The sequence below is a fragment of the Tenrec ecaudatus genome, chromosome 1 (genome assembly GCF_050624435.1).
Source record: "Tenrec ecaudatus isolate mTenEca1 chromosome 1, mTenEca1.hap1, whole genome shotgun sequence".
Taxonomy (NCBI): Eukaryota; Metazoa; Chordata; class Mammalia; order Afrosoricida; family Tenrecidae; genus Tenrec; species Tenrec ecaudatus.
In genome coordinates, this window is record NC_134530.1 from 152,318,845 (window position 1) to 152,345,325 (window position 26,481).

The window sequence follows — 26,481 nt, forward strand, 5'->3', positions numbered from 1 at the left end:
CAGAACGAATGAGAACCGGAGCGCCTGTTCACGAGCGGCTTCTCAAACCAGGAGACCAACGCTGTGGCAGAGGCTAAGCGCGGAGCAATGGCTTTGGAGTTAGAAGCAAACGTTTCAAACGCAAGGCAAGCCGAATCGCTACCTGCACGCATGGCTCCCCCTCTCCTGCCAGCACTTCCCTGTACAGTGCTCTGGCTTCCTCGTCCAGAGGGAGGGCTGGGGGGCGGGCAGCAGAGGGGAGAATCAACACTGGCCTTGATAAGGATGGGGGGGGGTGAGATATGCCACAGCACTTGAGGCTCCTCAGGAGGAAGAGCGCCATCAACATCCAAGGTCTTAGTCACCATTCCCGATGTGATCCGGTTGTTCTTGTAGACTTACCCAAGTGGCCTTGGGGCAGGATCTGGTGGTGCTGGGGGACTTTAACTACCCAGTTATCTGCTGGAAAAGCAATATAGCAGGCCACAGATCATCAACGAGTTCATGGAAGGGGGTGGGGAAATCGCTTAATACAAAAGGCGTGAGATACAAGTAGTGTGACTGGCTGCCCTTCACTGTTGCTTGCAAGACAAGGAGGGGTTAGTTGCAGGTTTAAAGGAGAGAGGTCTTGGTTAAGGCAAGCACGGACGGGCAGGAACAGAACCAGGAGAGCGGGCAGGCACCTACTCCGCGCAGAGCACCATGCTGGGCAACGCAGGCACAGGGGCTGAGCATGGAAAAGATTCGGAGGGAGTTACGACGCCTGCGTTCTGTTTCGTGTATTCCAAAGCAGGAAGTGAAATCCTCTAATTCAGGAGACAAGAAGAAAGGGGCCCTAAGTCTTTTTTTATGTGTTTAATCATTATTACCCATAATTGGAGAGAATTATTTTTTGAAACAGAAAGTGTGTAGATGAAACATGTACGAGGGAATCATCATAAGAGAAAGCAGTTTGAGGAGGGGAGAAAAACAAGTTAAAGGTTAGTTCATCAGCTTGTTTCAGATAAGCTTTTTAAAAACTCTTTCTACTAAACACCGAGCCTTGAGAGAAATGAGAAATTGCATGAGCATCCTGATACTACGGACAATTAAACACAGGACGACCCAACGTGGGTGGCCTCCCTGGAGCGCCCCCCCCACCGGCAATGAAGTTACCTGCCCCCACCTGCCTGCCACTACTGGGGGACCAACAAAGCAGCCCCAGAAATTGGCTAAGCTCCAAATGTCTGTGCGTCAGGAAGACTTACAAAATGCCATGCACTGACTTCTAAAAGCAGATTTTAACAGGGAAGAGACTACGAGGGAGATGTCAATCTTTACCCCCACCAAAAGCCATAGGCAGCAAAATCCTTCCGGATCTTATACTTTGTGATTTATAAACCATCCCATAAGAGACCAACTCTCCTTTGGGGAGATTCCTAGATAGGTCTCTACCCCCTCCTTCTGGGGTTGAACGCCCACCCTGGAACAAACAGCTTTCCTGGATTCCTGGTTTGCCTCCAAGCGGAGCTGGACCCGGGATCTGCCAAGGGTCAATTCAACCCTGCAAACACGGCCCTGCAGTTTAGCTAACTGGGGAAGGGAGGGGGGGCGCTGCCTGAACCTTTGGGCTCCTCCTGCACCCCAGCCCCACCCTCAGTCTCAGTGCCCCCCTCTCTCTCACCGCTGCCTTCTCTGTGTGTGGCTAGCCGCTGAGCCGCCAGGGTGGTAAGGCAGTGGGGGTGCCTGTACTTACTGAGGGGGAGGACTATGATCGGGATGTTCTTGGGACGCTTGCTCTCCTTGTCGATGAATTCCCCAGTGACCGTTCTCTCCCTCTCCGTCACGCGGCAGTTGTATTTCCCAGTGTCCTCCTGGCGGAGGTGGTAGATCTTCAGCACAAAGACGCCGTCGCTCTCCTTGGCCACTTTCAGCTGACCCCTGGCTTCCCGGTGGGCAAATTCACTGTTGAGGACCGGCACAGCGTTGGACCCCATGCTGGCGATGAGAGAGCTATTGAAGGCCCAGGAGACGGCAAAGTAGCGGTCAGGGATGCTCTGAGCCTCCAGGATGCACCTGAACTCCACCGGCTCCCCTACAGTGTACAGGCGCTTCTCCGTTTCCAGCCGGACGGTGAACTCTTTGTCTGAGGACAAAAACGGATGCATTCTGGGTGAATGGTGTCCCGGCTGGCTAGACGGCACTGACCCCCACAGCCCACACCCTTCGTCACAATGCTACCAATAGGCCAGGCATCAGAGCCCTTGTCTCAAGAGGGCCCCAGGTCAGCGGAGGCCCAGAGAACCCCGTGACCCTCAAAGAGAGGGGGGGGACGGGACAAAGGGAGAATCCCAAGACAGGCTGACCCAGGGAGCTAAAGCCACACAGTCTCAGGAGCCTGCTCCCTGCTTACCACGAGCAATGGAGCCATTTTAAGCAGGCTTATGTTAGGCAGCCAGAGGTCAAGGGACTCCTTTTGCTGTCGTGACATGCTGCTGAGTCCATGTGGCTCAGAGCGATGCCTTGTGCTACAGTGGGAGAACCTGATGGGGCGCCGTAGGCTGTGACTTCTATGGGGGCAATTGCTAGGTCTGTCTTTCTCCCGTGGGGCCACTGGGTGGGACTGGCTCGCAGGGAGACCTTTCCGTGCCCCCAGGCTCCTTATGGTGGTCTGCCATCACGGAAATTGTACACCACGAATGTCGAGCCCCTAGAGGTGCCCCTGGACCTCTAGTTCTCTGGGGGAAAAAGTCTCAGGTAAGTGACCCCCCATTTTCATATGCACATTGGAATTGTCCAAATACGCCAAACAAAAATACCAGTAACGCTCCTCAACCCCCTGTGAATATTAAAAAGAAGGTAAAGGCAAGACCGATGCTCGCAAAAACCACTCCGGAAAAACAAAAACCCCACGAAAACCAATATTCTTTCATTGGTCTCAAACCTATCAGACCAAGTCATTAGGCAGATAGGCTGGGAGGGTATTTCCTTAGCTGAAAGGTAGGTGACCTTCCAATGGTCCAGAAATCCAAGCAGCCTTCAAAAAGAAGGGCACTTAGCCAGGTCCCCCACCTTGGTTGTTGCCCTTATTTGGGCATTACTAATCCTTCCCCGTGATATTCAAGACCCCTGCCCCATTTCCCCCTCCGACCCAGCCAGGCTGGCATAGCATGTTACACGTTGGGCTAGGCTCTCTGCTCCCAGAGAGCTACCGTCTTGGAAACCCACCAGGGCAGCTCCATTCTGACCGACAGGGCTGCTTCGAGTCGGAACCCACTTGATGGCACGGGGGTTTTGTTTTCACTGCTCCTGTTTCAGTTTACCACCTCCACCCCAATCTGCTGCCCGAGCGCTTGAGAATCCTACAGGCATCCCAGGTGAGCGCTTCCGTCCTCATCCTCACCAGCCCGAGCACGGCTTCCCACCCACCTGCCCTCCTCCCTCCAAACCTTCTCTTCTCCCACATGGTCTACCATCTTGCAGGCGGCCCTTGTCTCCAAAGTGACCCAGCTCTTTCCTGTATCCCAACTTCCTGACAGCTCATCAGGACTCCGCTCCACCGTCCTCGCTGCTGCCTCAGCGTGCCTTCCTAAGATGAGACAGCTCTGGGAGACCCGGGGCCAGCAGACGCGGGCTGTACATCTCCACCCTCTGCCTGGATGATGGCACGGAGCCAGTGGGTGGGGCCAACAGCTGAGAAGCTCGGCTGCTAACTGGACGATTGGGGGTTCAAGTCCATCCAAGGGCACCTTGGGAAAAATCAGCCACTGAAAATCCTATGGAGTCCAGTCCTACTGTGACACACAGGCAGTCTGCCAGGACGCCGAACTGACATGGTGACAACCGGTTTGGCCTGGGCGAACAAACCCACTCGTCTGCCTGCTGGATACTGGCTCTCTGGTCAACCCAATCACAGTCATTTCTAGCGCAGGCACTGGAAGCACTTCTTCCCTGTGCAGCCTGCTGCAGACCAGTGGGAGGGGAGGGGCGGGGCGGGGGGTAGACTGCAAAGCTGCCCACTGCCTGAGAGTCTGGCAGGCTGTGGCCATCTATCTCCTGTGGCAGCCAAAGACTGTGCTTACTTCACGGGTGCTCCTATCCCCGCTCCCAGCCGGGAGAGCCCCTCAGGTTCCCAGGTAGAAGAGAAAGTTATAATTTACCACCCCCTTCTCTGCATAGCGACGTGCTCCGTGGTCAATTAAACCTCGATTAAACCCAGTCAATGAAATCTCTGGAGACTGATCCACACTTTTTCAAATACCAATCCCACCCCGCCTCAGCTCATTGAAACCTGGTTTCTGGCCCTTTCCTCACACCCTATTGAACTAGCAAAGGTCACCTGTGAGCCTTCCTCAGCCCCACCACACCCAGCCCCAGCCCCAGCCCCAGGCTTCAGTCAGGGCTTCCGCCTGCCTCGGCGCCCCACTTGTCCTCGGCGTCCAGGACACAGTATTCGGGCTTCTCACAGGGGCCTAAACACACACACACACACACACACACACACACACACACTCACACTCTTCTCTCTCTCTCTCCCCACTCCCACTGCTGCTGCTCAATGGGCTCTTGATTACCCTCAAGTCCAGCCTCTCCCTGAGCGCCAGACCCACCCCTCGGCCTCACTGCCCGCACACACCATCATGCTCTTTACCGTTGCCCTGGAGGGAGGGCTCCCTGACACGTCAGGTAAAACACATCACCATTACTCCGGGGGCTTGGCACTTCCTCCTGTGCCCCACCGCCACCCCCGCCCGAGCCCCGCCTCAGGCTCAGGGCCCGGGGGACTCCTGCTTCTGCGACTTGGCTTTCCACATTTCCTCCTCTAGCATCTCCTGCCCGCCCTCCTTCTAGACCGCTCACTGGCACTGGCGTGGTCCTGGACCATAACGCCGTGGGCGTCCTGGGGGTACAACGCTGAAGCACGCGGCTGCTCTCAGAAGCGATGACAGATCGGATCTGACCGCGGCTTTGTGGAGAACGACGTGGTGATCTGCCTCCCGTAAGGATTACAGACCCGAAAAACCCATGGGGCAGTTAGACTCTGTCACGTGGAGGGAGCCACTAGGAGTTGGGACCGACTTAACAATAGCACCGTGTCCCATCTTGCTTCTGCTCTGGACGTGGGCCCGTTCAACCAACCTCCGTGGTTCCCCACTTTTTCATCTCCTGTTTAAAAAATCGCACCCATCTGCATGAAAGAGGAGAACTCCCCTAATTCCCAACGGGTAAGATTAAAATAAGAAAATTAATGGACGTGACCAAATTGTAAAGCATTAAGACAATATTAGGACTGGAGATCTGAAACCATAGTCTGAAACCCTCAGTCCAAAGAGGCGCCAGATCCAAGCTCCAGGTCACAGCATGTGTGGCATTGGGCTCACCAGGAGCTCAACATCAACCCAGACACGCTCTCACCACTGGCGGCCCAACCCCCGTCTCCCTTACAGTCCCCCTGGTGAATCATTAGGCTGCACGACTTACTAATTCAAGCCACCAAACGTGGTTGGCTGGGCTGCTCTGGATTTGCTCTAACTGCCCCATCCAAGGACTGTGGGCGCCCGCCAGGGCACTCCGCACGGACGGCACTCCCGGAGCGCGCCATCACAATGCTACCACGGCCCGGAGTCACTCCACGGAGCCGCCGGCTTTCCTGGCTTCACATTTCCCATGTGGAGGGGCCAAGCATTGTCCATATTTGAGTGCTTCCACACCTGCCGGCCACGCTGCACACGCTCACTGTGTGTCGACGGGAACAAACTCAGAGGAGGGCAACATCGGAATGCAGGCGCTGGCTTACCTGCCTCCCCCAGAAAAGCACGGTCCTGGGCTGAAGTCCTCAACTCTGTTTATTTCCCCAGAACCTCTGCCGGCTTACTTGGCACCCAACGGGTAAGATTAAAATAAAGAAAGCACACGGACACAACCTGATTCTAAAGCATTAAGACTCAATAATGTGGACTGGAGATTTGAAGGTGATCTTAAAACCACCCCCGAAGTGGGAAAACCTGTGAAATAGAGTCCCTTTTGCAGGTTTCCTAGTTCTTGAAAATCTAGAAGCTTCTAAACACACTGGACCCTGAAGAAAATATAGTGCCTCTTCAGGAACCTAAGCCTTCCTGTCAAAGAAAGGGTGTCCGCAGAGCCAGCAGCCTCGCCTTCCAGGGTGCTGGATAAAACACAGCAGCCTGAGAGTCAACCTGGGGAGCACACAGGGACTTCCCAGGCCCGACCCCCGGCGCAGCTGGTTCAGGCCATCTGGGATGAAGGTCAGGGATCTGCACTGCCGGGGAGTCTGATGCACGGCTCCACAAGAGCGGTGAGGTGAAGCCCAACCGATTGGAGCAAGTGGGGAGAGGGTGAGAGGGCCAATAAGGAGGTGCTGAGGAAGAGGCTCCCATAAGCCACACTCCAGCCTCCTGGGAGATGCGCATCCACACAGGCAAGGCCTCTGCAGCCATGAATGCTCTGAACACCACAGCACCAGCCACCAGCCTCCAAACAAACGGGAAAAGCAGAGACTCGTGCGCGAAACAGTCCCCCGCCCAACAAGCACTGTTTGCTCCGACCGGGAGCATGGCTGGCCTCGGGGGTCTGGAGAGGGGGCTCTGAGGCTGCGGGAGAATAATGTGAGGGGGTCAGAGGGCCTGGGGCTGCCAGGGCTCTGTTACGGCTCTAGACAAGCGACTCAATGTCTTCAGGGAGCCCTTTCCAGCTGCCCCCGGAGCACACATGTACATTGGGGCCTGGCTGTCCTCACCAGCAGGCACCATTCTCACCCAGAAAATGGAACACGCCTCTACTTACCCCCGGGAGCTTCTGAATGGATGGGTGCCATCCTACGTGACAAAAGCTTTTTGGAAACTACGTTGTTAGGGGCAGTCGAGCCGATTCCGACTCTCAGGGGCCCTAACTCGACAGAGCAGAGCTGCCCCATGGGGTCTCCTAGGCTGTCGTCTTTATGGGAGTGGTTTTCTGAGTCTTCTCCCTTCCCACTGGGAGGGTTTGAACTGCCCACCTGTTGGTTGGCAAGCAAAGGTCTAACTGTTGTGCCAACAAGGCTCCTTTTGGAAAGCATTAAACGCTACAGACATTAATGTATGCCATGTTCACTGAAGCCATCAACTGTCTACTTCATCGTTTTCTATCTGCGTGAGGGGAGGCAGGGGACCGGGGGCTCGTCGTCCCAAGTGTCCTGTACCACGGAGCAAGTTTGGTGCCTGAAGCACGGAGACCCCGCCACCAGGGGGCGCCACTGTGCTGGCTGTCAGCTGGGTAATGGACTCCAGAGAATGCACACACCCTGCACGTCCAAGCACGCATGCGTGAGAGCGCGCATTCACCTAGTGGTGGCTCTCAGGGACGCACTAGAAGGCCAGGTTTCAGGACGCCTGCGTCCTCTATGCCTCTTAGCTTCCAATGGCCCTGAAACCTCATATGAAAACCTACTGTATTGTTAGGAGTCCCCCAAAGAAGAGGCCCCTCACTCTCCCAGTGACTGGCCATCCTCCCCATCCCGTACGCAGGAGCAAGAGGCTCAGAGAGACTGACCCGTGGGCTGGACGTTGACCACAGTTCCCTCGGAACGCTTCCGCGTCATGGCAAACCACGACCCATCGGGATCCTGGATCCACTCGGCAGCCTCGCAGAAGAACTCGCCCTGGTCGGAGGGCTGCAGGTGGAAGACGGTGAGGCGGTAGGTGGTCCTGCCCAGCTTGTCCAGCCGCACCTCCCCGAGGCTGTGTCTCTGGACGTAGTCGAGGCTGGAGTGCAGCACAAAGTCCCTGCTCAGGGAGATGACCTCCACGGGCTTCTCGCTGCCTCTCTGCCGGAGCCAGGCCACAGACAAGTGGCTGTGCTGCACGGTCTCAGTGGCAACCTCACAGCTCAGCTCCAGCGGCTCCTGCTCCACTTTGTGCAGGGTCTGCGGCACGGCGCTCACCTGCAGCGTGTCGGGGATCACTGCAAAAACAACACAGAAACGTCCCCACAATGCACCGCCGCTTAGACTCCCGGGGGTGGAGCTCCCACTCCAGGCAGGCTCGTGTCCTGCACCACCGCCCCCCGCCCCCTGCTTTCCCAGCTCTCCAGGTCAGCCTTTACCACATGGCTCAGGCCACAGATCACCCCAGAGGGCACAGGCACCCAGAGGACTTTTTAACTGATTTCAGAATATACTTTTGGACACTTACCTTGTTTGATATTTTAGTACCAGGCCAATACAGGCTGTACGTCATGCTACCTGATAAATGATTTCCCCAAAATACTAGGTAAAAAGAATTTCCTTTCTGATCAAATAGTTTACTACTTTGATATAATTTTAAAACACTTAATTGTTCTGTTACTGATGGACTTGGATCCCTCTACTCCTCCCCTCCCCAGATGTGTGTCGAAATCCTCAACTCTGCAATACCAGGATGTGATCGTGTCTGAAACTAGGTTTTGCGCACTACATTAGTGGAGCCATACGTGTGGAGGGTAGGTCAGGGGATTCCATCGGAAGAGGGCCAAGGAACGGAGGAATGCTGGGCTACAGAGGTTGAGGAACCTTCCCGCAAGGCCGGCTCAGAGCCTTGCCCCGAGCCCGTGCTCGGAGTTTGGACTTCTCTACTGTCACCTGCCTGCGGTTTTTCTAGTGACACCAGGCCAACTTCTGGTTGACAACTAAATGGAAATGGCTCCTGGAGCCTGTCGCTTTCCGTGTCTACAACTTGCTCACCTCCTCCCTTTCCCTGCACCTGTCTGCCACTCTTGCAAGCAGTGTGAAGTGCTGGGAAGCCTCTCTCCCCCTCTCTAGCTGCCCCTCCCTGTTTTAAACCTAGGTATGGTAGAGAGAAGGATGGTCATCCTCCAGTTTAAGTAAGATGGAGTTGCATACACTTCTTCTGGCAAGGTGGCCCGGAGGCGACGGATGCTTCCAAACAGAGCCGCGAGGAGCCGGGTGACGGCGAGACTCCCTGGGGTCTCTCAGTGTGACCTCACTTCTCTCCGGGGCCTCCCCTCCCTGACGGCAGGGGGCAACGCAAGCACGCCCAGAGTGTGCTTTCTCCTGGATTCACATCAGGACCCGGTGACAGGAAGAACTTTTGGGTCCGTAAAGGCCTCCTGTCAGGATGGGCTTGAAAGCCTCCTCTTGGGATGCCAAGCTGTCCAGGGAAAGGACCGAAGACAGTGCCTGTGATCAGAAAAGAGCTGCCAACTGCCCACACCCCACCCAATGCACACCCACTTGGGACAACGGAAACCTGGGAGTTAAGACTTGCTCAGAAATACAGAACAGCCTTGATATTTGTGGTAACCCCCCCCCCCCACACACACACACCGCCTTGTCCTCATGGTCCCTTCTTCCTGAGGGGAGCACCATGGTCAAGGGAAATCACTAGCTCACAATTCCCTAGCCATGGTGCTAACGGGCCCACTGAGGCAGCCCCGGTGTGGGCAAGGACTTGCAAACACAAGTGCCCATCTATGTTAGAGCCTGGGCCTCCATCTCTCTTGTCACATCCTCAGCTCATCTTCCACACATGGCTCCAGCCTGAAACTCCACCAGCCAGGGGGCTGGCCATCCCGAGCTTCTTAGCATCTGCAACCCAACCCCCTGCATGAGTCAGCCTCCATCGTTCGCTTTTTATAAGAGTGAGCACACACTTCGTGCTCGCCTTCCGCTGTGCTGCTGACCTCGACAGGATCTGGGAAGAGCGTATGTGTCAGTCAAACACATGACATGGAACAAAGGTGCCCGCCTGGAGGAGAGGCACAGGCGGGGCCCGCCAGGTGAGCGCAGTGTCTCCTTACCCACGAGGTTCATCTTGGCACTGTAGCTCCCGAAGTAGCGCTCATCGGTGTTGGGCGTGTGGCACTCGTACTCGCCCACGTCGCGGGCCTGCAGCTCTGTGATGTGCAGCAAGGCCGAGTGCCCCTGGACCCTCTCCACGTAGATCTTCCCGCTGCGCACGCGCTGGGTGTAGATGGCGTAAGGGAAGGAGGAGTCGAAGGTGCTGACGATCTGTACCTCGCGCTCTGGGGCCGAGGGCAGGTAAATGGACCACTGGAAGTCTTGCTCGGCAGGCCCCTGGAAGCCACTCACGTTGCACCAGATGGTGATGTGGGAGCCCTCCGTGCGGTACAGGGGTCCTTCTTGGACGGCCACCTGCCGCTGTGCCGACACCACACCTGCAGGCAGAGAGACACACCTGTTAACCTCGCAGCGGGCAGCAACCTGTGTGACTTAGAAGTGGTAGAAATGGCTTACTACCCCTTTCAGAGGCGCTCTGTGATTTATAAATTTTAATTAAAACACCCAGCGGTGAAGCCGCGTCCTGAATTTACATACATGGGGACTGGATGGCACGGGGACACGCTTCCCTTACGTCTCCAGTGGCTGACCCTTGGGGAAAACCATTTATCCCCTCTGTCATTTAGGTGGCAGTTTTATATCTATTTATTAATGCTGTTTGTAACTTTTTTAATAAAACGAACAGGAGAAGTGGGATCCTTGGCAAAATTTCACACAGAAACAAACAAAAACATCTGTGGTCTGAGCTGTTTGAAACGATGCTTCCTGTCATTGGCCGAGGACTAGGGGGGCCTGGGGTCCCGTGTCTGGTACTGCACCCTTCCTTTCCAAATGCCCGAATGCCCCATCCCTCCATCCATGCCATCCCAATGGCAGAGCTGAGTGCCTGCGGGCCAAGCACGCAGCACGTGACGTGAGAACTGGGGCAGGTCCCTGGTGACCCTACGCACACACGCACACCCCACAAAGGCACGCCCCAATAAGGGTCTCAAGCTCACCCCTTCTGTCAGGGACATGTCATCCCATTGGAGGCATCGACCCATCTTCTCCCTGTTCTTCCCAACATGAGGAGCAAGGCGAAGGGACAACAGTAAGGGGAACTTGTTTCTCATTCCAAATCAGCCACAGATCGTGCCTAACCTACCTAAACGGTGGCTGGGGACCTTCTCCCCTTTGTCTTCCTCCCAGCGAGGGGCGACTAACGCCTGAGAGCAAGCCCAGGGGAACTCCTGATGCAGCTCTGCCACGATCAGAGTTGGCGGTGTCGTCTCGGGCAAGTTGTTCTTCCTCTCCGATCTCCCGTGCATATAAATGGGTAAGCTCCCAGCTAGGCACCAAAGGCGCCGGGGAAGGAACGGACGCCTGGCACTCTGCTTCTGACAGACCACAGCCAGGGAGCACAGCTCTGTGCTGACTCACACCAGGGCCTCAGTCCGACTGGTCATTTTTGCTGCTGGTGTTTACGGCGGCTTGGGGACCACCTGGCATGTGTTCCAATGCCGGTCCTGCCATTGATTAACCGTGGCTCTGGACAAGTAACTTTGCCGCTCCATGCACCTCAGCTGCCTGCGCTCTTAAGATGGAGATAATAACGGGGAGCCCACGGAGTTACCGTAACAGCTGAGCAACTTCTGTAAAGCCGCGAATGTGGGGCCGGCCCACGAGCAGACCTCAATAAAGAGGGCTGCTAGCTAAGACCCCTTGTGGCTGGAACCTTCTGTGACTCTGCAGCCACAGAGGACAGGGCTTGGCTGGTGAGAGATCAGTCAAGGACCTTTCAATGGCCTCATGACAGTGACACCAGCTCTCTCACGCTCACAGCTGCAGCCCACCTCCTGGAAGCTCCCTCTTTCCGGAAAAAGGGAATTGCAGCTGCCTCCGGCATAAACCTATCTGAAGTGGCTCCAGCTGGTGAACAGCCGGGACCACTCCAACCCTGGTGGCACGCCACTCTCCGCTCAGCTGGGTGGTGGCAGGGCCTCAGAGCCAGCTGACCTGATCTGCAGGGTGAGGGACTCACAATGGGCTTTACAGAGAAAAGCCACCGCTTACAGACTTGTGCACACGCAGAACCATCTCTCCAAGACAAAAACGTCCGACCTGGGCCCCCATCCTGGCTACAGCAGGATCTAGTCCCAGAAAGCAGAGACTAACCAACAGGGAGAAGACGGCTCGTTAAGTAATTTGCAGTCTGCTGAAAATCGGCGTGCGGCATTTTCATTCTGTGTGCCCTAGTTACGACAATTTAAATATAATACACAAAGATATGGTGACATTTGAATGGAGTGTTTGCAGAACTCCTGAAAAGCAGAACAGCTTCCAAACAATTTAACTCAGCCTAGGAATAAATCTAACCAGGGGCGGTGCAAAGCACTTATATAAGAAAAAGAACACACCGCTGCTTGCGAGAAACCCAAAGACCGACGTAAGTGGAAAAACAAACCATGCTCATAAATAGGAAGACAGCCTAGGGAAGGTGTCCGCACTTCCCAAAGTGATCGATAGATACAATGCAATCCCAATCCCAGCAACAGTCTTTAATGAAATGGAAAAATAAAGAGCTCCCAAATTAATTAATTAAGCAACATTACAGACCAACAAAGCAGGAGGCCTCACGCTCCCCATTCCCAGTCTCATTACACAGAGTAGTCAGGACAGCCTTCTCCTGGCACAACGACAGACACAGACCAATGGGACAAAACTGAGAACCCAGAAGTTCATCCATCCAGCTACAGACAGCTGATGTTCAACGAAGGATCGAAATCCACTCAACGGGGAAGAAATGGTATCTTTAACAACTGGTGCTGGCAGAACTATAGACTCATTTGCAGAAGAACAAACTAGGGCCCCTATCTCACACCAGACACAAAACACACTCAGAATAAACCCAAGACCTAACAGTTCCTGGTACCTAACGTGGTTAGAAAGCTAGAGGTCCCTAAATTATGGCATAAATATGCCATCAGACTTAATTAAGCATGCAGACAAGAGAAAATATGCTGGGTAACTGGGGCCTGCTAAAAATGAAATACGCTCATCAGGAAGATCCTACCAATGGTGGAAAGAACCTACAGACGGGGGTGTGGGGACTGGCAAAGGCGTGTCTGACAGAGGTCTACTCTCTAATGTATATAGAAAGCCTCAAGACGTCGACACCAAAAATACAGGTAATCCAAACAAAAAAATGAGCACAGGATGTAAGCAGACGCATCACCAGGAAGACACGAAGGCCATTAACAAGCACACCGAGAAGCTCGCAACATTTAGTCATCTGACTAAACCACAACGAGCTACTCCCACACACCCTCCCCACAAAATGGCGCCACCGATATAAAAAGAAATTGGGGAGGATGGGGGCTCTCAGACCCTGCTCACCAGATTGTAGCATGGTGCGACCACTTTAGAAAACAGCGGGGTGCTTCCTCTGAAAGCGAGAAATGAAAATGCCATCTGATCCTGTACTCTAACTGCTAGCTATCTTATCCTAGAGAAACAAAAGCAGTAACGTGAATCCACCCCTGAACTCATGCTCAGCATGAGTCACAACAGCAAAAGGACACAGGCAGCCGAAGTGTCCATCAACAGATGAATGAATATGCAAAACGTGGTACACACATACGCGGGATCCCTCTGGCCCCAAAATTGGAAAAGGCTCCGCTGGGAGCTTTCATAGCACGCATGTTTCCCATGAGGGAAGCCTCCAGCAACACACTCTTAAGTGCACCCAGTGGCGTCACCTGGGAAGGTTCTTGCTGGTTACTATGAACTTTCTCGTAAAAGCAATTTCGTTCGAACCTCATTTTTTGTGATGGTTGATTTAAGAGAACAGCGTGTGGCTGTGAAATTTTGTTTCCTGCTCAGGAAAAATGCCGCAGAAACGGCTGTGATGTTGAACACAGCTTACAAGGACAGTGCTGTGGGAAAAATGCAAGTGCAGGAGTGGTTTCCTCATTTCAAAAAAGGTGACCGGGCAATTGATGACAAACCTTGTTCTGGATGTCCATCAAATTCTCGAACGGACAAAAATGTTGACCAAATTCAGGCACTTGTGCTCAAAGACCCACAACAGCAGACGATTGAAGAGATAAGGAAGTTATCTGGACTCAGAAGGGTCACTGAAAAATTTGTGCCTCGGGTTCTGACTGACCAGGACAAAAGAATGTCCAGTGGAAACATGCTGTGCTTTGAAAGAACAGCTCTTAAGCGACCCTGACGCTTTCCCCAAGGTCATTATTGATGATGAGACATGGTGCTATTCCTACAACCCAGGAAGCAAACATCTATCAAGCCAGTAGAAGATGTCACCTTCACCTCACCCGGCAAAAGCTCATCAAGTGAAATCAAAGATCAGGACGATGCTCATTTGTTTTGTGATGTGAGGGGGATAGCGCATTTGGAGTTCATTCCACCAGGTCAGATTGTTAGTCAAGCTTTCTATTTAGAGCAGCAGTTCTCAACCTGTGGGTCGAGACCCCTTTGGGGTGGAACGACCCTTTCGCAGGGGTCGCCCCATTCATTACAGTAGCAAAATTACAGTGATGAAGCCCAACAATAATTTTATGCCTGGGGGGTCATCACAACATGAGGAACTGTATGAAGGGTCCAGGCGTTAGGAAGGTTGAGAACCACCGATTTAGGGGTTTTGAAAAGATTGTGTAATAGTGTGCGACAACACAGGCCTGATTTGTGGCAGTTGGGGACTGGTTTTCCCACCATGACAATGCACCTGCTCGTGCAGCCATCTCAGTACGCCAGTGTTTGGCAAAAATCAGCAAGCCTCTCTTGTCCACACTCCTTACTCACCTGACTTCACTCTGTGGAACTCTTGTTTCCACGAATGCAGAGGGTCAGGAAAGGACAGCGATCTGATGGCATAGAAGAGGTGAAGGAAAAAAACGAAGGAGGTGTTGTCAGCCATCCAAACAGATGAATTCGAAAAGTTTCCAAGAATTTCTCTTGAGAGCAGCGGTTCTCAGCCTGTGGGTGGTGACCCCTTTGGGAGTTGAACGACCCTTTCACAGGGGTCGCCCGATTCGTAACAGTAGCAACATTTAGAGCGGCAGTCTAACTGCAGATTTGACAGATGTATTAAGTGTAATGGAGAGTACTTTGAAAGTGGTAAGGTTGTTTTGTAAAAAACAATTTAAATACACAGCTTTTGGGGAAATATATATATGTATATATATATATATATATATATTTTTTGTTGTTGGGGGGTACCCCCTCATATAACGGAATACCCCACAATGACACATCCATGGACATTACAGAGTGAACTAAGGCAACCACAAACGGGCAGATAGTATGTGATGCCACCATTATCAGACGTCAAGAAGAAGTTCACACACAGAAAGTACCGTCCTTTGAGGGTGACCGGGATTGGGAGATGGAGGGGCCTCACTGACCAGATGGAAGCCATGTGTTGACTGTGCTGAAGGGCGAGGCAAAGCACAATCTGAGGGCACTCAGAGGCAGGTAGTCCAAGTCCACAAAGAACCTGCGAGGTACGCACGAAGAAAGCCCAGCAAGAGCAAATGCTGTCACATCAACGACTCCACAACAATCGTGAAACAAGCAAATACGCATGAATGATCCAACATGCCACACAGGTATGGACGGAAGAGCGCCTAGGCTTACACATGCATGCACACACTGGTGTAGCTGTGGGCATTTGTGTGTGCCCTGGGGGTGTAGTGGAATGAGAGCCCCAAGGCACCGGGAGGGCCGGGGAACAGGAGGCGTAGAAACGGGGCAGGTGGCGTGGAAAAAGGCCCAGTGCCTACTCCCTGGGAGGGTGGGGTCAACCAACTTCAGGGACCAATTTGTGCATGAAAGGTGAAACGGGGAAATGAAGGGGCGGTAAAAACTCACACCTAAGACACGCAATACAATGTTTAAAAACCAAGCCAAACAAACGCTTAACTGAATGTGTAAGATGTAGCTGCATGGCAGTGCCCAGTGGCTGGTGCAGGGTGGACACCGTGGAGCCTGGGCCTTCCGCTGGGCGGTGGTACTGCTCACCTTGGAACACACTGGAGTCACCCGGACTTTACAAGCTCATGGGCCTGAGGCCCGGCCCACCCCACATTGCACATTACAGGTTGCTGCGGAGCCATTCTGACTCCTGGCGACCCCATGAGTGGCAGAGTAGAACTACTTCCCATGAGGTTTTCAAGCCTGGACCTTCAGGGTGGCTAAAAGACCGCCCTAGAGGAAGGCGGGGGGGGGGGGGTGCCTCTACATACAAGGTGCCGGGCAGATGCTCACATCACAGAACCCATGACACAACAGTCCAGCGCTCGGCGGCAAACAGGTGGGGGTTCTGAACTGACCCAGCGGCTCTACAGGGGGAGGCTGATGCAGCAATCTGCTTCAAAACCATGACGGCCGAGAACACCCATGGGCAGCTCCGTTACATGGGGCCGCTGTGAGTTGAAATAGACTGGAGGGGCCCTACCAAGAGCACCCTCCCTTCAGCCTCCAGCTCCTGGATTGCAGAAGCCACTCCCGTCTGCAAAGGCTACCTGCACTGGGCTCCAGGGCGTCACGCTCCCCTCCAGTCTCCTGGCGGGAGGATGCAAGCAGCGGAGACCCGGCAGACAGGAGCTGCCGCGGTGCGATCACACGCTTGACAAGGGAGCAGCCCACGAGCGGGTCCAGCAAGTATCTGACCCTTGCGCAGCACAGCCAACCCCGCTGACCAGTCAACAGCGCTCCATAGCTTGAGCCAAACCCGTGACTTCAAGTCCAAGCCAGGACAGAGGGGAACTGCCCCATTAGGTTTCCAAGGCTGCAGTCCGTATGGAAGCCAACGACCCTGTCTTTCTCCTGCAGAGTGGAGGGTGGGTTTGAAGCTCGACCTTCCAGTTAACTGCTGAGCCCCTAACCAGCGCACCACCAGGGTCCTTTGAACTGGGGCCCCAGAGCCAAAAACCTGCTCAAGCCGGAAAAATGTCATGAACAGGGTTCCCATAAACACTGCTGGCCCATGAGCACGCTCCACTGCACCTGTTAACATTCACTGCCATGTCCTCCCCTGCCCCAGAGGTCTAATCACAGCAGTAAGTTCACCTTTTCTTCTGAGCAGGTGACGCCCCCACCACGCTGCCACCCTCCTCATTTTGCTCTCCCCGTGCCCATCCCAGGCAGAGGACCCTGCCCCATGGCGCTCCCTGCTTCCTCCCAGGCTGAGGGTAGTCCCTCTCCTATCACCCCGCGGCCCAGTGGGCCTCAAACCTCGCTGTGCAGCAGCAGGACCTGAGGTCCTTCCTACACAGATCCCTGCTCCACACTCCAGAACGCCTAATTCTCGAGGTCTTTGGGGGTCCGAGATGACCAGGATTCCTAAAAGTGCTGGTGGCTGCCCCAGGCGGGAATGCAACCCACACACCAAACCCACTGCCCTGGGGCCATTCAGACTCACAGTAACCCTACGAGACAGGATACAACTGCGCCCAGGCGTCCCAAGACTGCACATTTTTGAGGGCAGAAAGCCTCGTCTTTCTCCCGCAGGGCTACTGGTAAGCTCGAACTGCTGACCTTGTGGTTAGCAGCCGATGTGTAAGCCACTACACCACCAGGGCTCCTTGGGCAGAGGTACGTCTTTGTAAGTGATTCTTTTATATTTTAGACATCCCTGGACTCTTGGATGACTCTGCAGTACGTATCACTTACGTAACTGAAGAAGAAAACATTTTAAATGCATGTAGCATATACTATCACGTTCCCTCAACTCCATGCCAGCTCTTACTCCGGAAGACACACGTGGTTAGAGGTCTGAGTGTAGCCAGAGGTGCCTCGGAGGAAAGGTGTGGTGATCTACGGCTGAAAAATCAGCCTCAGGGCTAGGGAGCAACAAGCAAGGGCTCCGGGAGTCGGGATCAACCAACGGGTATGTACTGGTTACTGTCTATCGTCCTGAAAGGGCTGGACACAAACAGTGGGTGACAGCAATGCAGGAAGTCTTTATTCTCTCCTTTATATTTTACGCTGCCTCCCTCCTCAGTCCTCTACACCGAGGACATCCCCAAACTCAAAAACAGAAAAGAAACAGAACCAAATCAAACTGACAACATAACCACATGCAAACCAAACCCATGCCACCAAGTCGATTCTGACTCATAGCAACCCTACAGAGCAGGGTAGAACCGCCCTTGTGGGCTTCTTAGAGTGTAACCCTTTATGGGACCAGAAAGCCTCATCTTTCTCCCAAGAAGCTGCTGGTGGTTTTGAACTGCTGACTCTGCCCTCGCAGCCCAATGCATAACCCACTACGCTGCAAGGACTCCTAATGATGATACAGTAGTTTCATAATCGGGAGGGTGAGGGAGGGGGGAAATAACCCAAAATAAAAATAATAAGTCTACTTTCAAAAATGTAAAAACTAAAAAAGAAAAAAAAGTAAAAACTACAGAAAGGCAAAACAAATAAATTGATCAAAGCTACATATAATCCATTACCTATTGATAACCATTAGTATTTTGGTTTTTCTTGATCTGGTCTCTGTTCCCTTCAGGCACCTATTAGCTGTTTAGTTTGATTTGTAGAAATAAGATAATGCTACATATATAATCATGTTCCATAACTTGATTTCCCCCCCCCCCATGTACTAGATGTTTAATTCATGTGACTAGGTACTCTATGAGGTCATTTACTACCGAGCAGGGCTTGGCAAACATTTCTAGGAAGGGTTCTAACATAAATACGCTAGGCGTTGCAAGTCACACAATCTCTGTCCCAGCCGCCACTGCTGTGCAAACGCAGACATGGACAGCCCTTCACGGAGGAACCTGGCTGAGCCCCAATAGGGCTTGATTAAGAGACATACAAATCTGATTATGTATTGCCCGCCCCTCCCAACCATTAAACAATTGTGAAAGCCATTCTCAGCTCCTGAAGACATCACGAAAATAACAGGCTGGTCACATGTGGCTCGGGGGCCATAGCGCTTTGCTCACGCCTGCCATGCAGTCCCTTAATTCAGCCAACTGCCTCCCTCCTGGTCCCCTCAACGTAAGAGCTCCATGTGCTTCATTGAACATCCGCCTTTCCCAGCATTCTGCCAGCCACATTTTCCACCGTGCGGGCCGATGCCGGTCCCCCCTCTGCTCTCAGGCCCCGTTCCCAGCTTCGCTTCTGCCTGTGCTGCTCTACCTTCCCAGGGTCTGGCCCACTCTGGCTTCAAGTCCGCGTTATTCTCTGAACTATCTCTGGGCAAGCAGTCCACGGCCGCTGGCTGTGTTCATCTGGAAGAGAGTTTCTAGGCTAGTTTTGGAGATCCACAAACAAAGCCTCCAAGAGGGCAAGTGTAAGGAAGAAGCCCATTGACTCTGTTTAAGGCATCAGCAAACACATCTGCAGGTGAGCATGTTTCCTTCTCACTGCCTTCGAGTCGATCCTGACTCAAGGTCACCTTCTTGCAAAGGGGAGAACTGCCCCGGTGGCTTTCTAAGATGGTAACTCTTCACGGAAGTAGAAAGTCTCATTTTTCTCCCACAGAGTGGCTGGTGGTTTTGAACTGCTGACCTTGTGATTAGCAGTCCATGCGTGACTGCTACGCCATCAGGGCTTCTGAAAATTTTCCCTTAGGCTCGGTGACATCTCTTAAATCCATCTCTCTTGGCATCAGTCTGGGAAGTGCTGGTAGATTCGTAACCCCTCTCCTTCTAACTCCTTGGACGGGTGGGTCTCACACCTTCCTGTGCAGAAGCCACACTTGGGGTCCCTTTGATGACTGACCACAGATACCGTGAAGTAATAAATGCTTACTGGGGTTACAGGTCATTATGGTTTGAGGTCGCTTGCTTTGCACCAAGTGAACTAGATAATAGTCACGTGGGTGCCTTAAGAGGGAATGAAAGCACAGCGCTTTACACATGCACGTGTGAGTCTCTCTGGGAGAAGCGCCTATGCATTTCAAAAGACTCTCAAAAGGATTTACGTACACCCCTAGTCGCCCCCACTCTCCACCCCAAATGAAGGATCATCACATAATAAATGGCCGCTGGGTGAAGGCATGTCCTTTGAGAGTTAGTGGTAAAAGTCCCTGGCATATCACACAGACAGAGGCACATGATCCCGGAAGTCGTTTCTCAGCGCACAGCTTGTCTGGGAATCTCTCCCCTGGTCCAGCCCTCGAGGAGCCTGGCAAGAGCGGCATGAGTCAGGAGTGAGGGGGCGGGGAGGGGCTGAGGGGCCTGGGTTGGCCAGTTTCCCACGCATTTTGTGGAACAGGCCTGGGCTCGGCAACACAATCTCAGACCCAAGACTCAAGGTAGATGCACAAGTTGGCTGACTGAGCATGTCCACGCATCACAGCTCCTCTGCCAGACGTGGTCTCTCTCGCTCCCATCTAGTCAATGCTGACGCACAGCGACTTACTATGGGTTTCCAAGACTGGAACTGCTGACGGGTGCAGCGCTGCGGGTGGTTTTGAACTGCCCACCATACGGATTGCAGCCCAGTGCGTAACCACTACCCCACCAGGGCTACCCTAGGTCAGTCAGTTTCTCTCTTATCTCTAAAATGGGAATGACGTCACCCACCATTGATCAACCTGATGGCTCACTAGAGATCCAATAATGCTGTGAAAACCACCAAATGCAGATGTAAAAACTCCCTTCTCTCTTTTAACCAGTGGGAAGGACAGTCCTACACGCAGGAAAGATCTTTGTACGGATGTTCAACTTCCGGCTCCACACGCTCAAACCACACACACAGTGAAGATACGCTAACGCGGAGCCACCTGCACCTAGAACAGCCTCCACACGACACAAGGAGCAGATAGGGTCCAACCTTTGGAATCTCTCTCCCTTCTGTTTCATTCATTAAATCAACAAGCCTGCATGGACGTCTAAGTGAGGAGATCAACAACCTTAATGATGAGTACTTTGGTGAGCCAGGCACTGTCCTACCTGCTCTCCATCCATCATCTCACCCAATCCTCACAACAAGGAACAAGGTCAAGTTCATTACAGCCACATGCGCCAGAAGCGGAAATGGTCTTCGAGGTTAAGTACCTTTCTCCACAACACACGAAACTGATAGTGCTGTGGCCCAAGGCTCGCACGGCATGTGCTCAGTGCTATCAATGATGTGGAACCATTAACCATGAAGCAGGGCTGGACTTTCGTGCCCACCTGGACTTAGAAGACGAGGCGGCATCTGTACAGGCTCAGATGGAAATGCCATCCAGAGTGCTAAGGGGTGGAGAGCTGAGGGGTGGGACAGGTGGAGACCATAAAACTTAAAGCCTCTTGAGACAGTAGTTGGGAATGCCACTTCCACTGCACATCAAGGGACGGTGTCTGGGGACTGTCACTCTTTAGACTTCAGCCGAGGGAGGGCAAGAAGCGATGATCCTTTGTGGCTCCCCTTTTAGGGCCACACACCGGGAAGACTGTGTTAGTCTGGGTAGACTAGAGAAACAAATCTAGGGAGACTCATGTGTGTAAGAAAGAGCTTTATATACAAGACCAATTGAATGTTGAGAAAAATCCCAGCCCAGTCCAGATCAAGTCCATAAGTCCAAGATTAGCCCATAAGTCTGACACCAATCTATCAAGTCCTCTTCAGACTCACAAAACACAGGCAATGATGCCGAATGCAGGCAGATCACAGGCCAATGGGTGGAAAGTCTTGGTAATACAGTGGTGGTAGAGGAATCTCAGTGCTGGCATGGGTCTCCACATGGCTTCTCTAGCTCCAGGGCTCTAGCGTAGCTCCATGTGTCTTGTCAACAGAAATGTCTCACAGGGAGTGAGTGTGTCCCACCTCCAGCGAGCTACTGATCTCCTTAGCACCTCCAAATGAGGTCATCAAGCTGTGAGCTGATTGACAGGCTAGCCTCCACCCCTCTACAAGATGACACTAGATTCGGTAACTACCACACAGACACAAGCACCACCAGCTGCAGCACTTCCTGAGCACTGGCCGCGCCCAGGCTTTACACACACCAACAGATTTTAACCCCACCACGACCCAGGGGGCCACACAGAGAAATCTCCATTTATTCTTGCTCTTGTACACAAGGTGACACTCCCAAGGAGGTGTCCTCAAGGTGTCATCAAAGCTACCACTTGACTGACAGGTTGAACTCCACCCCTAGGCAGGAGTGTCTAGTTGATGTCGTATCCAACTATCACCCAGGCAGTAGTTCAGAGATCCTGGGCTGGTCCCTCTCTACCTTTCTATGCCTCAGGTGCCTCATTTCTAGCTGGGAGGGTTTTTGATGTAGCTTTGATAGTCCACAGAGTCTAATATGATAAATAGGTCATAGGAAGAAAGGATTACATGTTCCTGTGTTGACACACTTGACCCCTGGCACATAATGAGCACTTCACATACGCCAAGCCACCAACTGCGGAAGGACAACTCGCTGTTGTCGGGAGCTGATCGCCAGGCCTTTCTCCTGCGGGCCACTGGGAGGGTCTGAGCCACCTTCCTTCCCGGCTGGTGGCTGAACCTGTCACTGTGTGCTGCCAGTGACCCCAAGCAGCAACAGGAAGTGATGTCTTCCAGCCACAGCAGTAACTTTCTCCAGTGCCCCCTCATTTTCTGCAGTGTGACGGACCCTGCGGCTCTCCACCAAGAGGAGGATTGTAACTCCATTCCTTCCGAATGTGGGCAGACTTAACGCCACGCCGAGGCTGGGTCCATCCGACATCCGGCAGCTTCTCCTTAGCGAATGGGGCTGTCCTATGAAGAAGATCCAGGTCCGTGGGGAAGTGGGGGAGAGGCTCTATTCCAGAAGCCCCGTTCCCAGCCGCGGGAGTGAGAAACGGCGGCTGCCCGGACACTGAGGAGCAGGGGAGCCAGACTGTCCTGCCCTGCCAACGGCACCAGCCCACGGATTCCATCAACACATTCAAATGGCTTTCTCGTCGTTGGTCATGCAGGAAAAACAACTGAAATGTACACTAAACCGCCAATCAACTCATGTTCTCAGGAGCGGTCTCTGAAAAAGGCTTGATAACAGAGGGGCACTGAACGAGAGGAAGACCCTCAGCTCCACAAGAGGGGCTGACGCCGCGGCTGCTAGCCAGGGACTCGAACAGGACAGCAGTGAGGGTGGTGCGGGACCCGGAGGTGTCTTGCTCTTTCGTACACAGGGGTGCTCTGAGTCGGAACCCCTGCGGCGGCACCTAACCAGAATGCCATGAAGGGTGCCGAGGCAGGCACGGCGAAGGAGAGACGAATAAGACATCCTGTAACTCTAAGCGGACACTCTTCGAAAGGAACACAGGCCAAGGTCTCTACGTGGCTCCAATCATTTGTGCTTCACTGCTAACCCACAGGCTGGCATTTCGAACCCAGCTGCCCGCGCCGGGGGAAGGAAGGGGTTGGTGAGGGTGTTGGGATTCCAGCCCAGAAGGCCCTCGAGTGCCCAGTCCCTTCTCGGTAACGCTGTGAGTGGGGGCAGACTTGACAGTCACGGACCGCAGCAGGCTTATGCGGGGTCGGACCGGACCAGAGGGCAGGCAGGTGTGCGGTGCAAGCTGAAGGAGGCCTCTGGGAAGGGGACGGGGCATCTCAGCCAGCTTCCCCGTAGCCTCTGAGCTGGGTCTGGAAGGAGGGGGAATTCACGCCACGTAGAAACACCGCAGTCTGCTCCAGGCTCACCGAGAATTGCTGAGTCTGTCTGGCCTAGGGCTGGGTGTGGAGGGGAGTGGGGGGCACATCAGAGGCAGAGGCGACGGCCCGAAAAGGTACTCGGGTTGGGCAAGTACCTCCTCTGGGACACAGCAGCTTGAGAAAGGGATCCAACTTGAGTTTCTGACTCATCTCTCCGGCAGCCGGAGGAGGACGGTCCGGAGGGCAAGGATGGAAGCAAGGAGCCCAAATTAACATTCCAACAAGACAAGATGCGAGCCTGGCCTCCTCAAGGGCACAGCGAGAGCGTCCATTCTTTCTTTCCCAAATCCCTCATGGTGTCAAAAATAGAGCTGGGCTAAAGACAATGATTAATCAATGTTAAATTATTGATGCCGCACTTCTAAAAGAGGGCGTGATGCTCGGCCTCAGAACCAGCACCGAGGAGGGCTTCAGACCCAAGGGCTTACTTCTCCAGCCCAACTCTGATCTGCCTGGCACGGGCTCTGCTGAGTCACCAGACGGTCTGATGAGTCCCGTTGCAGACATCCAGCTCCCTGCGCCCGGGGCTGGGGCTGCTTCCCAGCTGCGGCCTCACGGACTCATCCCTGGGTTCTGAAGCTACCCTCCGAGAGGCCTGCTGAACCGCGGGAGCAAACGCGGACTCGAAGACCTTTTAGAACAACCGTACTGACAGCAGCACACGTACCCTTTTCAAAAGGACCAGAGTGGCACACACCTTCCAGCTCTTCCTCTCTACCGCTCCCGTCCCACTTCCTCCTCATTTCCCCAGGGGCTGACGTGGCCATGACTTAGGAAGGCATCACTCCAGACTCCTTTCTCTTTAGTACATTTACATACAGGCCCATGTAACCGCTGACATTAAACAGCTCTGCTCGGCATATTTTCCCCCCACATAAAAATCCCATACACAAAGACTTGGGCTTCTTTGTCTTCTGCCTCGCTGGTTTGGCATGCTGTCAGGAGAGGCCGGTCCCTGGGAAGGGATACCATGCTTGCTAAAGCCGAGGGGCAGTGAGAAAGAGGAAGGCCCTGGACATGATGATCAGCACAGTAGCTGTCACCATGGGCTCAAACAGCCGCACACGGGGAGGGTGGCACAGGACTGGGCGGCGCTTCATTCTGTTGGACTTGGGGGTCACTGTTGAGTCCAGATACCATGGGCACTCATGACAGCACAGAAGAGCCCCGCACAGGCTCACGGCACAGTGGGGGCAACTATTACTACCAGTTTGGTGTTGGCCCTTATTTCCCCAGACACACTTTCTAAAACCTTGGGGTTTTCTGAGTAACTGAAGACAATCATGATCTGAACAAGCTATGTTAACGAGGTGACTCGGGGGGAGGTTGATGAGGCTGGAAAGGCCCAGGAGAGCAGACCTGTGCAGTCAAGCAGGACTATGAAATTAGGCTAGAAAGTTCCACGGGTTTCCTGGCTCGAGGAATGCTCCACACCTGGGAGCATCCCCAAACCCAACCCCAAGCCAGAGCCACTGGCTCCAATTTGGCTCAGCAACACTACAGAGACGGGCTGTGGACCCTTACAGGAGCAGACTGCGCCACCTTCCTCACTCGGAGCCACTGGTGGGCTTGAACCACCGAACCTGAAGCGAGCAGCTCGTCATCCAACCCACTGCACCGCAAGGACTCCTTTGTGGGAAGGGAGTTTGCCCCTTTTTGGAACATGGAAGCTAGGAGTTGGGGACTGCGGTGCAGTGAGATTACTTGGTCTGTTTCTTCTACTGTTAGTCTTTTAAACTTCCACTCAAGTGCAGAGGACTCTAACTTGGGGATTGGTCGGTTTTGCCTTATCCACTGGGAATAAGAGGGCGCCATCTCAGAAGCAGGAACAGAGAGAATCTTGGACCACCAAGAGCTACCAGTGTACAAGATCCCCATGGGAAGTGGTGGAGGCAGCCAAGACCGCAGCACTGAGAGCACTGGGCAAAGCAGAGGTGCCGCGCTGCCACCAAGAGGCAGGACAAAGGAGCAGTGGCACCAACAATGTGTGGCAGACCAGTGGACTTCCTGCCTACAGAGTGTGGAAAGCTGAGAGATTTTGGGCAGGAGGCTGGCTCGTTTGATGGGGTGCTCTCCGGGCATTTCTCATGGCTAAGGAAGCTTTATGGAAGTTGTCTGAGCTGGGCCAAGGCTAAAGGGTCTCACAGTCAGGAGGCTAAGGACCACCAAGAGATGTGGCTGCCAGCATGGCTGAGAAAAGGTGATGCTGTGGAACGAGAGGAGTGGATCCTTCGTGTTTTCTGATCCTGACTTGTGGTCCTCTGTTAACTATGTGAATAAAGTCCCATAATTGTGAATACTGTCTTCAAGTTCTGGTGACCATTTCAATGGGCCGTTGAACCCAGCAGAGAAACAGTGTTGTCAAGGTGGGGCTGTTGGTGTCAGATAAAGGTGAGGGAGTTGGAGGGGAGAGGCACATCTGACCCCTGCCTCACAGGAATCATCCGGGGGCAGAAGTAGAGTTGAAGGTCAGAGATACACACACACATACACACACACACACACGCACGCACACACACACCACACACACACACACACACACACACACACACACACACACACACACACACACACACACACACCGTCATTTCCTCAGGAACTCTCCCAGACCTCACCCTCTGTGTCTCTTCATTTGTATCCCTTTTCCTATAATAAAACTTTAATTGAAAGTAGAATGCTTTTCCTGAGTTTTTCAAGTCATGCCAGCAAATTAGTGTCCCAAGGGCGGCATTGTGGGAGCCAGTAGGTTAACAGCAAAGGCCTGGAGAGAACCTAAGTTGATAGCCAGCAGGTCAGAAGAATGGGGACCCATGGGAACCCCCAAGCTTGGGGCTGCCATTCCAAAGGGATAGTTGGGGAAAGCCCAATGTGTAAGCAGCGGGTCGGAAGGGGACGTGGTGTCATCGCTTGTGAAGGGTGTGAGCGGTCTGAGGCAGACCTGCAGCGGAGGACTGCTGCCCTTGGGCGGGCGGGGGAAGGACTGTGTGTACAGCTGCGACTGAGTGGGACAGAGGGGCCCGATCTGCACAGCTGGTGTCAGAGAACTAAAAAGCGGGCACGGCGGTGCTTTCTCCTTTCTTGGGAGAAACCCAGGGGTG

General features: G+C 53.5%; 1 protein-coding gene across 2 annotated transcripts in view; it reads right to left on the reverse strand.

Moving 5' to 3' along the window:
• IGSF3 (immunoglobulin superfamily member 3) overlaps positions 1–26,481 on the reverse strand; it is a 119,809-nt gene that overhangs the window by 39,079 nt on the left and 54,249 nt on the right. Inside the window, exons 3-6 of one of the 2 annotated variants that reach the window (XM_075559927.1) lie at positions 9,751–10,128; positions 7,507–7,917; positions 1,715–2,104; positions 382–441 (exon numbers count right to left, since the gene is read on the reverse strand). In XM_075559927.1, coding sequence (XP_075416042.1) covers positions 382–441; positions 1,715–2,104; positions 7,507–7,917; positions 9,751–10,128 — 1,239 coding nt within the window. The remainder of the gene's footprint in view (positions 1–381; positions 442–1,714; positions 2,105–7,506; positions 7,918–9,750; positions 10,129–26,481) is intronic. The other variant, XM_075559936.1, reaches the window with a different exon arrangement.